The sequence below is a fragment of the Colobus angolensis genome, unplaced genomic scaffold (assembly GCF_000951035.1).
Source record: "Colobus angolensis palliatus isolate OR3802 unplaced genomic scaffold, Cang.pa_1.0 Scaffold245, whole genome shotgun sequence".
NCBI classification, from domain to species: Eukaryota; Metazoa; Chordata; class Mammalia; order Primates; family Cercopithecidae; genus Colobus; species Colobus angolensis.
In genome coordinates this window covers 1,691,161-1,705,014 of record NW_012115655.1, presented here as the reverse complement: position 1 = coordinate 1,705,014, position 13,854 = coordinate 1,691,161, and the positions used below count along the sequence as shown (strand labels likewise).

Here is a 13,854-nt window from a genome sequence, read left to right as displayed (position 1 = left end):
TTATTAAATGATAGTCCAGCCACATTTTTGGTGTTCTCTTCAGAACATGCTTCCTCATTTTTCTTACAATGGGTAGACTGAGAATTTTCCAACTCTTTAATTTTTGGTTCCCTCTTGCCTAAACATTCTTTTTCTAATTCACCCTTCTCCCTTTGCATTTTACTACATGCAGTGGGAGGAACAAAGCTGCTTCTTTCACGCTTTGCTCAGAAGTATCAGCAGCTAAATATTCAATTTCATTGTTTGCAAGTTCCACCTCTTGCAAAACAGCAGAACACAGTTTAGTCCAGTCTTCGCCACTTTATAACAAGGATCACTTTTCCTTCAGTTTCCAATACATGTTCCTCATTTCCACTGGAGACTTCACCAGAATGATCTTTAATGCCCATATTTCTGCCAACATTCTATTCATGGCAATCTAGACTTTTTCTAGCTTTCACCTCAAAACTCCTCTAACCTCCACCCATTACTCAGTTCCAAAGCTGTTTTCATATTTTTTAGGTATTTGTGACAGCAGCACCCCATTTCTCGTGCCAAAATGCGACTTATTCAGCTTGGGTTGCCATAACAAAACACCATCGACCGGATGGATTAACCAGCATACATTTATTTTCTCACAGTTCTGGATGCTGAAAGTCCGAGATTGGGGTGCTAGCATGGGTGGGCTCTGGTGAAGTCACCTTCCTGGCTTGCAGATGGCCACCTTCTTGCTGAGTTCTCACATGGGGTAGTGTGCACAAGAGAATTCTGGTCTCTCTTCCTCTCCTTATAACATCAATCCTATCCAATTAGGACACCAACCCTATGACCTCTTAATTACCTCCTAAAACCTCTATTTCCAAATAGAGTCACACTGGGGGTTAGAGGTATTTTCTTTTCTTTTCTTTTGAGACATGGTCTTGCCCTGTTGCCCAAACTGGAGTGCAGTGGCGCAATCTCAGCTCACTGCAACCTCTGCCTCCTGGGTTCAAGTGATTAGCCATACCTGGCTAGTTTTTGTATTGTTGTAGAGATGGAGTTTCACCACATTGGCCAGGCTGGTCTCGAACTCCTGACCTCAAGTGATGCACCCACCTTGGCCTCCCAAAATGCTGGGATTACAGGGATAAGCCCCCATGCCTGGCCCCCACCTACTTTTAATTAATGCATTCCTGCTATATTTTAGGTACCATTTAAGTTTCCAGAACTCCAGAAATTTTTTCAGAGCATGGTTAGATTACATGCATTTTAAAAATAAATAAAATTCCTCACACATTCCCTGGGAAGGACCAACAGTTTAAACGTCAAAGTCCAAGAAGTATGATAAATTCACATATGAACCTGGCATGGGGCAAAACAAACAAACAAACAAAAAATCTCTGTGTCTCTCTTTTTTTTTAACTTTTATTTTAAGTTCAGGGGTATATGTAGGTTTGTTATATAGGTAAACTTATGTCATGGGGAGTTGTTGTACAGATTATTTCATCACCCAGGTGTTAAGCCTAGTATTCATTAGTTATTTTTCTTGATTCTCTCCCTCTTCCCACCCTCTACCCTCCGGCAGGCCTCAGTGTGTGTTGTTCCCCTCTATGTGTCCATGTATTCTCATCATTTAGCTCCCACTTATAAGTAAGAACATGAGGTATTTGGTTTTCTGTTCTTGTGTTAGTTTGCTGAGGATAATGGCCCACAGTTCTGTCCATGTCCCTGTAAAGGACATGATCTCATTCTTTTTTATGGCTGCATAGTATTCCACGGTATGTATGTACCACAGTTTCTTTATCCAGTCTACCACTGGTGGGCATTTGGGTTGATTCCGTGTCTTTGCTATTGTGAATAGTGCTGCAATGAACATACACGTGCATGTGTCTTTATGGTAGAATGATTTATAGTCCTTTGAGTCCTAATCCTTAAAATAAACTTAAAAAATAGCTATTAAAATCCCCATTTCAGATGAGAAAACTGGAGGTCATGGAGATTAAATAACATGTCCAACTCCTGGGTTGGTGGAGCTGGTGTTCAAATCCTGGTCCATCCAATGCTATAATAAAACCTACATCCTTTCTATCCTGTTCCCTTGCTGCCAAGGTGGAGGCTAAATATCTGGAAGTCCAGTCTTGGGGAGGGAGCAGGAAAAGCAGACTCCAGAGGTGAGACAGAGTCCTGAAATGAGGGAATTCAAGGCTCCCAGCTGCATCTGGGAACCCGTGGACATTGGGTTCAGCTGCTGGGGTGAGAGGCAGCTACAGGAGCCACTTGCACTTCCGGCAGGTATCTGGGCCTCAGCTGGCCAGGCCAGAATGTGGGACCAGGCTCCAGGCCAGACAAGAGCCAGTGTGAGAATCAGAAGCCCTGTTTGGGTGCTGGGGAGAAAGAAAAAATGAAGCTTGGGAATCCCACAATGCCCTCAGATCAATCACCTGCACTTTGAGCGAATAAAAGCCAATAAAACAGATCTGGGGCTGACTTCGGGGATCATGGTCGGGCATGGAGGAGCAGGGCAGTTCAGTTCAGCTTGGTAAGTACTGATGAAATGTCTGATGCATAGAGGGTGCTGGAGAACAGAGAGCCACCAGCCCAGGACCTGACCTTGGGAAACCCCCTATTCTGTGAGGGCCAATGAGTCTGAAAGGGAATCTCTTTAGGCCTGGAACCAAGGGTCCTGGTACAATTCATATTCACACATTTCTCTTCCAGGGCCATGTTCTGCAACGATTTAAAGGAAAAGTATGAGAAAAGGATCATTATTAAAGGGGTTGATGCTGAGACCATGCACACTCTCCTGGACTACACGTACACCAGCAAGGCGCTGATCACCAAGCAGAACGTCCAGCGGGTCCTGGAGGCTGCTAACCTCTTCCAGGTGTGTGAACAAACTGGCTCAGTGCTCTTCTCTGAAGCAGGTGAACGCAGTAGTTCTCCAGAGGCCAGACCTGGTCTAGCTCCCAGGACTGTACCTGCAACATGGACACACACACACACACACACACACACAAACACACACACACACACACACACACCCCTGGCTGGGCTTGTGCTTACTTGAAAGTTAGAAGATGCTCTTTTGGATAATTTCTGAGAGGTGGTGAGATAGGGCATTGACTCGTCAATAAGATGAAGACAGGGGAGCTTTGTGCCTAGAACCTACGCATGGGTCCTGACTCCAAGAACAATGAGTACAACCTGCAGAAGCTTAATTGGAGCCAGTGGCTCTTCTGTGGTGTGGGGTTACTGATGTCTCCTGGTTTCATCGAGGGTGGTGTTTATGTTTCTGTTTTCTGTTCTCCTTTCAGTTTTGGGTGGCTTTTCAAAAGAGCTATAAAAACTTTTTAAATAGTAAAGACTACAATCTTTTGTAATGTATGTTTCAGATATTTTCCTACTAGTTACTTGACTCATCATTTTAAAATATAGCTTTTTTAATGTACAAAAGTTTAAAACTAGTATTTAGTCATAGCTATTGGTCATTTCCTGGAAGACTTTTGTCTTTGGTGTGCATTTTTAGCCTTTCCCTTGCTTGATCATATCCTTATTCAATTTCATTTAGTCTTGTTATGTTTACAACTTTAATATCCTTTTTTTTTTCCAGACAGAATCTCACTGTGACACCCAGGCTGGAGTGCAATGGCGCCATCTTGGCCCCCTGCAACCTCCGCCTCCCGGGTTTAAGTGATTCTCCTGCCGTAGCCTCCTGAGTAGCTGGGACCACAGGTGCATGCCATCATGCCCAGATGATTTTTGTATTTTTAATAGAGACGGAGTTTCACCATATTGGCCAGGCTGATCTCAAACTCCTGACCTCAAGTGAGCTGTCTGCCTCGGCCTCCCAAAGTGCTGGGATTACAGGCATGAGCCATCATGCCCGGCCAACTTTAATATACTTACAATAACTTGGCATAAAGTATTTTTCTCCATTCCCCCCACCCCCTGCCTCATTTTTTATTTTCTCTCAAGTGATGAACTTCCATAGAGATGTTGGTTTTAATGAGAAAAGTGGGAGAGGACAGACATGGTGCAGAGACAGAGTGAGCTTTATTTGTTGCTGATTTCCCTATTCTGGTAAGCCCTCGCCTCAAAAAATCCCAAATATCTTTTACTTTCTAGGCAAAAATTAGTAAGTTTCTTTCTGAAGTGATTGTACTCAGTTTCCTTATGAGCGTCAATTCTTACGAAAATAAGAGAAGATTGCTGTGGGCTTCCAAATATCTGTTTAACCCACTGATTTCTGTTGACTCTGGGTTACTTGCTATGAAATCTCAGAGAAAACTGGGGTCATTTTCAGGTTTCAAGGCATCATAAGGGACAGAAGTTTATAGGTTGTTGAAATAACTCTGTGGTTTGTAAACATTATTTATTTATTTATTTATTTATTTATGATGGAGTTTCACTCTTGTTGCCCAGGCTGGAGTCCAATGGCGCAATCTTGTCACACCACAACCTCTACCTCCTGGGTTCAAACAATTCTCCTGCCTCAGCCTCCCGAGTAGCTGGGATTACAGGCATGTGCCACCATGCCCAGCTAATTTTTTTTGTATTTTTAGTAGAGATGGGATTTCGCCATGTTGACCAGGCTGGTCTCGAACTCCCAACATCAGGTGATCCGCCTGACTTGGCCTCCCAAAGTGCTGGGATTACAGGCGTGAGCCACCACACCCGGCAAAAAATTATTTATTCTTTTGAATGGATAAAACATACTCCCATTCCAAATTCAGAAATCCAGAAGGGAAGCAATGACACTCTGCCTGTTTGCAGTGTCCTGCTCCTCTTCATATTCCACGCCTATAGCAGTCTATCTGTGTATAGCACTCCCACTCAGGCCTCCAGTTTTTCTAACACAACCTAGTCACACTACACATCCCATTTTGCCTCTTACTAGTTTTACTTCACACTGTATTTTGGGATTGCCACAGGTCTGCGCTTGGAAACTACCTTGTTCTTCCCAATGGCAGCATAATATGGTTGGGGTCACATTAGCTGTGACACATGTCCAGTTATTGGTAATGATCTCTTATAAGGCAGAGTGGCAAAGTGGAAGGAACACGGGCAGGCAGACCTGGGTTTAAGCCCTGGGTCAGTCACTTATTTGCCATGTGGCTGTGGACCACTTACTTAAATTTTCTGAGATTCAGATTTTTCATTTGTAAAACTAGGCTGATAAACATCCTACCTTCCAGGGAGCATTATTATGAGATTAGATGAGATGATGTTTTTAAGGTACAGCATACTTTCAGGAATGGAATTTTCTTCCCATCAGTTGTGTGGTTTTTACTTTACTTTGGATAGTTTGTGCCTTGGATAAAAGGCACTGACATTGAGCTATGAGAACATTTCCTTAAGGCATTCCTAAATATTTGCCCCCCACTGCCCCCTCCGTTAGGATCGTAAGAGACCATGTTTAAAAGTGTTTTTGTTTTTTCTTTCTTTTTGAGAGGGTCTTGCTATGTTGCCCAGGCTGGAGTGCAATGGCACAATCTCAGCTCACTGCAACCTCCCGGGTTCAAGCAATTCTCTTGCCTCAGCCTCCCGAGTAGCTGGGATTACAGGCATGTGTTACCGCTCCTGGCTAATTTTTGTATTTTTAGTAGAGACGGGGTTTCACCATGTTGGTCAGGCTGGTCTCGAACTCCTGACCTCGTGGTCCGCCCCTCTTGGCCTCCCAAAGTGCTGGGATTACAGGCGTAAGCCACCGTGCCCGACCAAAAGTTTTTTTAATCATGTTCATAGGATACATGATTAGAAAGATGAAACAAATCGGTGCTTTATTTTAATCAACTCAGGGTTATAGGTAGAGAACAGTGTGCCAGTGATGGCATTTTATCTGGTCCTTTTAGAACATCTGCAGAAGCCAGTACCGCCTCTGTGGGACTGAAATGAACAAGAATCAGATTATCCCGGTGCTCCCCGCCCCCACCCAGTAATAAACGTTTCTTAATTTTCACACCATCGGTGTGACTCAGCTGCTCTCAGTGTCTTCCTGTTACCCACCAATTGCTTCTCTCCCACAATTTCCTGGTCCATGAAGAGACAATCTGATGACCAAGCCAATCAGCTCTATCGCTGTTGGGAAGAGCTTTTCCTACCAGGCCAGGCAACGTCGTGAGCTTCCGGCCAGTTTACAGCATAGGTGCCTTGGGTTTACAGACCAATCAGCAATGCCACGAAACAAGACAGTTTCTTTTAGGAGGAAACTTTGGGTGTGGCAGGTACTGATTGATCTGCCCACTAGAGGAACTTCACAGTCATCTGGCCATAATGTATTGGCCAATCATGAGGAGAAACACATTTTCCCCAACTAGCTTTTGGAAAGGTAAAAGTAAGAGAAGCATCTAAGAGGAAAGGCCCAAGGGACCTGTTCCCACATTAGGTAGGATCTTTGAAATGAATGCCACCCAGCAGGGGCTCTAGAGAAGCCAAGGGCCTCCCTTTCCTTAACTGGCTTCTGAGTCATAGGTAAGCAAGCCAGCCCCAAACTATGAACCTGGGACAACGACTGTAAGGACTTGGCAAAATTTTTCCATCTTGAAGGAGAACGATTTCTCAATCAGGGCACTGCCATGTTTGTTTGAGAAGTTTGCCATATTTGTTACTTTCATTTTTATTATTAAAAACTCATGAGGCTGGGCACAGTGGCTCACGCCTATAATCCCAGCACTTTGGGAGGCTGAGACTGGTGGATCACCTGATGTCAGGAGTTCCGGACCAGCCTGGCCAACATGATGAAACCCCGTCTCTACTAAACATACAAAAAATTAGCCAGGTGTGGTGGCAGGCGCCTGTAATCCCAGCTACTCAGGAGGCTGAGGCAAGAGAATCTCTTGAACCTGGAAGGGGGAGGTTGCAGTGAGCTGAAATCACGCCACTGCACTCCAGCCTGGGCAACAGAGTGAAACTCCATTTAAAACAAAACAAAACAAAACAAAACACCTCATGACATGTAACCAAATACTACCTGTACCCCAAAAACTTATGAAAAAAAAACCACAACTCATGAAAGAGTAAGGGATTGGGAGCTTATCTGCAGGCAGCAAGAAGATGTGAGGTCAGGGAGACCATCCTCACCTTGCATTTGATCTGGGATGGAAGGATCCCTATGGTACATAACAGTTGGTTAGAAGCAGCAACTTACGAGAAGAAAACCAGGCTGAGTCCTGTGGCCAAAGTGAGGAAAAACGGGGGATGCTGGAGTGGGAGCTTGGTCATTTGGCCTGGGCCTAAGAAGAGCCCATGAGGGGCCCCCACAGTACCCTCTGGGGCGGAGACATGGTGGCAGTTAGAGAAGACTTTGGTGAAGGTCCCAGTGTTGCCCAGGCTGAAGTGCAGTGGCACCATCTCGGCTTGCTGCAACCTCTGCCTCCTGAGTTCAAGCGATTCTTCTGCCTCAGCCTCCTGAGTAGCTGGGAGTACAGGCATGTGCCACCACCTCCAGCTAATTTTTGCATTTTTATTAGAGACAGGGTTTCACCATGTTGACCAGGCTCGTCTCGAACTCCTGACCTCAGGTGATCCACCTGGCTTGGCCTCCCAAAATGCTGGGATTACAGACCTGAGCCACCGTGCCCAGCCGGTAGTGACTATTTTGCCTGAACTACGTTATTTAAAGTCATGTAGGTCTGGCCAGGCACGGTGACTCATGCATGTAATCCCAGCACTTTGGGAGGCGGAAGCGGGCAGATCACCTGAGGTCAGGAGTTCGAGACCAGCCTGACTAACATGGTGAAATCCCCGTCTCTGCTAAAAATACAAAAATTAGCCAGGTGTAGTGGCCGGTGCCTGTAGTTCCAGCTACTTGGGAGGCTGAGGCAGGAGAATCGCTTGAATCCAGAAGGCGGAGGTTGCAGTGAGCTGAGATCGCACCTTTGCACTCCAGCCTAGGTGACAGAGTGAGACTCCATCTCAAAAAAAAAATTAAGATAGGTCTTTTTACCCGCAATGTATAGATGAGGGGCACAAAATTCAGCAACGTTAAGGAAATGCTCAAGTCTTCACAGCTAATAAGAGGGGAGCCTGGATTTGACTCCTGTAGCCTGTGTGTTCTCCACTACACACTCTCTGTCCATGCCTCAGAGGGACGCCTGAAACAAGCCATCATCCTGAAGGCAGCTAGGGCCTCCAGGAAGGGTGTCCTCAGGCAGGACTGCCCAGTGCAATGTTCTGAGAACCAGCAGTGCTCCGTGAGAGTGTGTCGGGGGCAAGATTGGCCCAGCACCCTCTGGGGAACCTTGGACACTTGGGGCCACCTGTCGGGGAAAGAAAGAGAGATCAGACTGTTACTGTGTCTGTGTAGAAAGAAGAAGACATAAGAAACTCCATTTTATTCTGTACTACAAAAAATTCTTCTGCCTTGAGATGCTATTAATCTGTAACCCTAACCCCAAACCAGTGCTCGCAGAAACATGTGCTGTGTTGACTCAAGGTTTAATGGATTTAGGGCTGTGCAGGATGTGCTTTGTTAAAAATGTGTTTTCAGGCAGTATGCTTGGTAAGTCATCGCCATTCTTCAGTCTCAGGAGTACCCAGGGACAAAATGCACTGCGGAAGTTCGCAGGGACCTCTGCGCAAGAAAGCCTGGGTATTGTCCAAGGTTTCTCCCCACTGAGACAGCCTGAGATATGGCCTCGTGGCAAGGGAAAGACCTGACCGTCCCTCAGCCAGACACTCGTAAAGAGTCTGTGCTAAGGAGGATTAGTGAAAGAGGAAGACCTCTTTGCAGTTGAGATAAGGGAAGGCATCTGTCTCCTGCTCGTCCCTGGGAATGGAATGTCTCGGTGTAAAACCCAATCATACATTCTAATTACTGAGATAGGAGAAAACCGCCTTATGGCTGGAGGTGAGATATGCTGGCAACTATACTGCTCTTTACTACACTGAGATGCTTGTGTAAAGTCAAACATAAATCTGGCCTACGTACACATCAAGGCACAGCACCTTTCCTTAAACTTATTTATGACACAGAGACCTTTGCTCACATGTGTTCCTGCTGACCCTCTCCCCACCATTACCCTATAGTCCTGCCACATCCCCCTCGCCGAGATAGTAAAGATAGTGATCAATAAATACTAAGGAAACTCAGAGACCAGTGCTGGTGCGGGTCCTCTGTATGCTGAGCTCCCGTCACCTGGGCCCACTGTTCTCTCTATATACTTTGTCTCTGTGTCTTATTTCTTTTCTGTCTCTCATCCCACCTGACGAGAAATACTCACAGGTGTGGAGGAGCTGGCCCCCTTCACCACCAAGTGTCCCCAGAATGAGTCTGCCGCTGGCTATTTAACATCTTTTGTCTTTATATTTCTCCGTGTTTGATCTCAATTGTTTATGCTTTTATTTTTAGGTATAACTTGCATTTAGTAAAATGTGCACTTCTTAAAGTGCTTCCAGTTTGATGAATTTTTACATGTGTATTTCACCATTCTACCATCAGTCAGATGAAGACTGACAACAGCCCTGGCGTCCTAGAACTCTCCTTCGCAGCCTCCCTAGCCAGTCCTTTCCCATGCTAACTACTGCTCTAACATCTCGTGCCGTGGGTTAGTTTTGCCTGCTTTTGAATTTCATATTGTTCTTTTTGAGTCTTAACTAATATAGAGGGTCTGAATCTTAGGCTACAAACTCAAGTGTGCCAAAAAGAATGTGATTTAACCTATTATTTTTCTGTTTTCTGGGTTTTTTTTTGTTTTTTTTTTTTTGAGATGGAGTCTCACTCTGTCGCCCAGGCTGGAGTGCAGTGGCCGGATCTCAGCTCACTGCAAGCTCCGCCTCCCGGGTTCACGCCATTCTCCTACCTCAGCCTCCCGAGTAGCTGGGACTACAGGCGCCCGCCACCTCACCCAGCTAGTTTTTTGTACTTTTTAGTAGAGACGAGGTTTCACCGTGTTAGCCAGGATGGTCTCAATCTCCTGACCTTGTGATCCACCCGCCTCGGCCTCCGAAAGTGCTGGGATTACAGGCTTGAGCCACTGCGCCCGGCCTTTTTTTTTTTTTTTTTGATACAGGGCCTTGGTGTGTCACCTAGGCTGGAGTGTGGTGGCACAATCATAGCTCACTGCAGCCTTGAACTCCCAGGCTCAAGAGAGCTTCCTACCTCAGCCTCCCAAGTAGCTGGGAATATAGCCATGCACCACTATGCCTGGCTTATTATTATTATTATTATTATTTAGAGACAAAATCTCGCTCTGTTGCCCAGGCTGGTCTCAAACTCCTTGCCTCAAACAATCCTCCTGTCTCACTCTCCCAAAGTGCTGGAATTACAGGCATGAGCCACTGTGGTCGTCCAAACCTGTTATTTTTCTATCATTGAACTTAATTTCTATCCTGAGCTCTCATTCTACCAGTGGCAGAAATCATAGTTAATGACACAGGAAAATTTAATCAATTCAGGATTCGGGTTGCTTACATAGTTTCAGGGGGCATTTATACAGTGCCGGGTATTGAAAAAAGAGGCATCTGTCCTGGGCTTACCATGGTCATTTGCATTATTGGTCCATGTGGCACCCACTGGAGCACGTGTGTTCCCATCAGTCTCTCTCTGAGTTTTCATTCCTTTCTCACTGACATCAACAAGTCCCCAGTCCTACCTGATTCTGGTCGTCGGTCCTTGCAGACCACTTAGCATTCTCTCTGTTCTGTTTGCAAAGCCTCTTCAGGTCTGCCAATCCTCTCAGCTACATCTGTGCCCCTCTCAAGACACAAGACACTTTCATTCGCTCTCCTTTATAAATCCAGAGCTATACGGGATGTGGAGCAACTGCCATAGGGCCCCTTTGTCTGGAAACAACACACTCTCATCTCATCTGTTACCACCATACTGGACTGCTGCTTTTCTTTCTTTCTTTCTTTCTTTCTTTCTTTTTTTTTAATTATACTTTATGTTTTAGGGTACATGTGCACAACGTGCAGGTTTGTTACATATGTATACATGTGCCATGTTGGTTTGCTACACCTGTTAACTCATCATTTACATGAGGTATATCTCCTAATGCTATCCCTTCCCTCTCCCCCCTCCCCACAATAGGCCCCAGTGTGTGATGCTCCCCTTCCTGTGTCCAGGTGATCTCATTGTTCAGTTCCCACCTATGAGTGAGAACATGCGGTATTTGGTTTTCTGTTCTTGTGATAGTTTGCTGAGAATGATGGTTTCCAGTTGCATCCATGTCCCTGCAGAGGACATGAACTCATCCTTTTTTATGGCTGCATAGTATTCCATGGTGTATATGCTGCTTTTCTGCTTTCAACTCGGCGATCAAGGCATGCGTTCTTTTGTTCTCAGATTCATAACCTATAAGGGACTTTTAGCATCCCCCTCACTCTGGAGATTTGGCCTGGGATGGGAAGTGAGGCATCATCTCGGGAACCCACCCCTGCTTCTCACTCTTTTGTTAGACAATCTCTCTTTTTTTTTTTTTTTTTTTTTTGAGATGGAGTCTCGCTCTGTCGCCCAGGCTGGAGGGCAGTGGCTGGATCTCAGCTCACTGCAAGCTCCGCCTCCCGGGTTCACACCATTCTCCTGCCTCAGCCTCCCGAGTAGCTGGGACTACAGGCGCCCGCCACCTCGCCCGGCTAGCTTTTTTTTTTTTGTATTTTTTAGTAGAGACGGGGTTTCACCGTGTTAGCCAGTCTCTTTCTTGTCTCTCTTCCTTGCCTGGGAATCTTTATTGCCTCCGGGGTGGGAAAAGCTGACTCTTGCTTTGTCATCCATTCTTCCGCGTCTCCTGTTTTGGTCTAAACTTGGTGCTCAGACTCTTTAGCCTTCTGGCTTTTGAGGCTGGAAGGGCTAGATTCTTACCACTAACTGGTATTTCTTTCAAAACCACTTCTCTAGTTTAAGTTCTGAAAGTCTATTTAGAAACTCAAAAGCCAAGAATTATCTTCTTTTGCCTGCTCTATCACCCCTTCCCTAAGTAAGCCTGTGCTCCGTTGCTGCCTATAGGTTGTAAAATACAGGAAGTGGGGTGTGGGGTTTTCATTGTAATGAAAATCCATATTGCTACCAGATTCTGACTTTAAGTGCTTCCTACCTACCACAAATTACTAAGCATGTTCTAAGTGCAAGGTGTTTTGTGAGAAGCTGTCAGGAGAAAATAAAGATTAAAAATGTGGAGTACAGATCACATTTATGTAGCAATTTTGTCCCCTACATATCCCATCTGATGTTGACGATGACTTTGTGGGCGAGCAGGCCAGGTAGAACCCTCACAATGAGCCTGCAAGATGGGTTTTATGTTCTCAGCACTTTCCAGATGAGAAAACTAGCTGAGAAAGAGAGAGAGAGTTCAGCTCATCAAGAGGTGGAGCTATGGGTAGAGTTTTCAAGTAAACCCAGAACTTCCGACTCTATATATCCACTTCCCTCCACTATCCTTGAAAGATTCTCAATGAGCCTTTAGGCCATTGGAGAAAACAAGTAGAACCCAAGGCAGAAAGGAGCGGACATTGAATTGGACTTCATAGGATGGATGCCAGTAGGATCAGGAGAAACGTATTCCAGGCAGAAAGAACCTGGAAGTAGACTTGTTTCAGCCTTCCCTACCCACCACCCCACCTATTGCAGCTGCCTGCGTTCGTGGGGCTGCTTCTCTGCACTTGGCTTCTGCTTCCATTCCTGCTGCTGTGCCCTACACACACGCGCACGCGTGCACACACACACACACCACACCACACCACACCCTGAGCATCAACCATGTCCCAGATGCAATCATTCTACTTCATCTTTACAACAGTGTTTCTCCCTGGTCCTTTCCTTGTCCCTGGGCTGCATCACTGAGCCCCAGCCATGCCACTTGCCCCTTGAATACGTGGGTCACATGTATTGCCTGTTGTGCCCTGCTAGCCTGCTGGGGCCACCACTGTCCTCTCTGTAAACTCAGGGGCTGTTTGCTGCTTGAATCTTGACTAAGCTTGCCACACTGATGGTCTTTTCCCAGTCCATTTCCACAGTTGCCTCAGTCCTCCCACATCTGCCCCGCCTTAGTGAGCAGGTCTTTTGCAGGTCTTAGTTCCTTCCTTTTCTGCCCACTCCATGAGGCTTCCAGGAACCAGCAGATTTCTCAGCCAAGTCTAGAGCAAGGACTGAAAGGAGGGGCAAAGGGAGCAGAGGATGTCCCTCCTAGGGGGCTGTGAGGCATACTGCCACGGGATTGGAGCTGGAGCATCGCCCGGGAAAGGGGAAGAGAGGTAAGGATGGAAGATTAGAATCAATGGTAATTCACAAATTTTTAGCATGAAGACCCCTTTTAAACACCAATACAGACCTCACTGGAGAGGAGCTTTGCTTTTACTATCTATTGCTGGAAAAGAAAAGTTTTGACAAAAAATTTACAATTGTCTGGGCACAGTGGCTCACACCTATAATCCCGGCACTTTGGGAGGCCAAGGGAGGCAGGTCACTTGAAGTTGGGAGTTCAAGACCAGTCTGGTCAACATAGCAAAACGCTGTGTCTACTAAAAATATTATATAAAAATTAGCTGGGCGTGGTGGTGCGAGCCTGTAATCCCAGCTACTCGGGAGGCTGAGGAACGAGAATCACTTGAACCCGAGAGGTGAAAGTTGCAGTGAGTTGAGATTGCACCATGCACTCCAGCCTGGTTGACAGTGTGAGACTCTCTCAAAAAACAACAACAATAAAAATTACAATGAATTCAGAAACACTTTGAAATAAATTTAAAGTTTATTAATCTCATCACACCTTCACACATGCTGACTTGTCGGAGCTGAAGGTAAGAATATCAATGTCTTTATAGAATAACTCCAAGACCATTTGGACACCATGGTCAAGGGAATTGCTGATGTGACTAAAATAGGACTTCAGTGATTCTGAAGTGGATTTGAAGGCACCCTGAGGGAGACGTGGAGTCACATGGGTCCCCTAGGACCTCAGATTT

The 13,854-nt window shown here is 45.8% G+C and overlaps 1 protein-coding gene across 1 annotated transcript in view; it reads left to right on the top strand.

The window, feature by feature from the left end:
• The window catches only part of KLHL6 (kelch-like family member 6), a 66,221-nt gene that overhangs the window by 26,459 nt on the left and 25,908 nt on the right, over positions 1 to 13,854 (top strand). Inside the window, exon 2 of the mRNA XM_011945802.1 lies at positions 2,677 to 2,842. Within this exon, the coding sequence (XP_011801192.1) occupies positions 2,677 to 2,842 (166 nt within the window). The remainder of the gene's footprint in view (positions 1 to 2,676; positions 2,843 to 13,854) is intronic.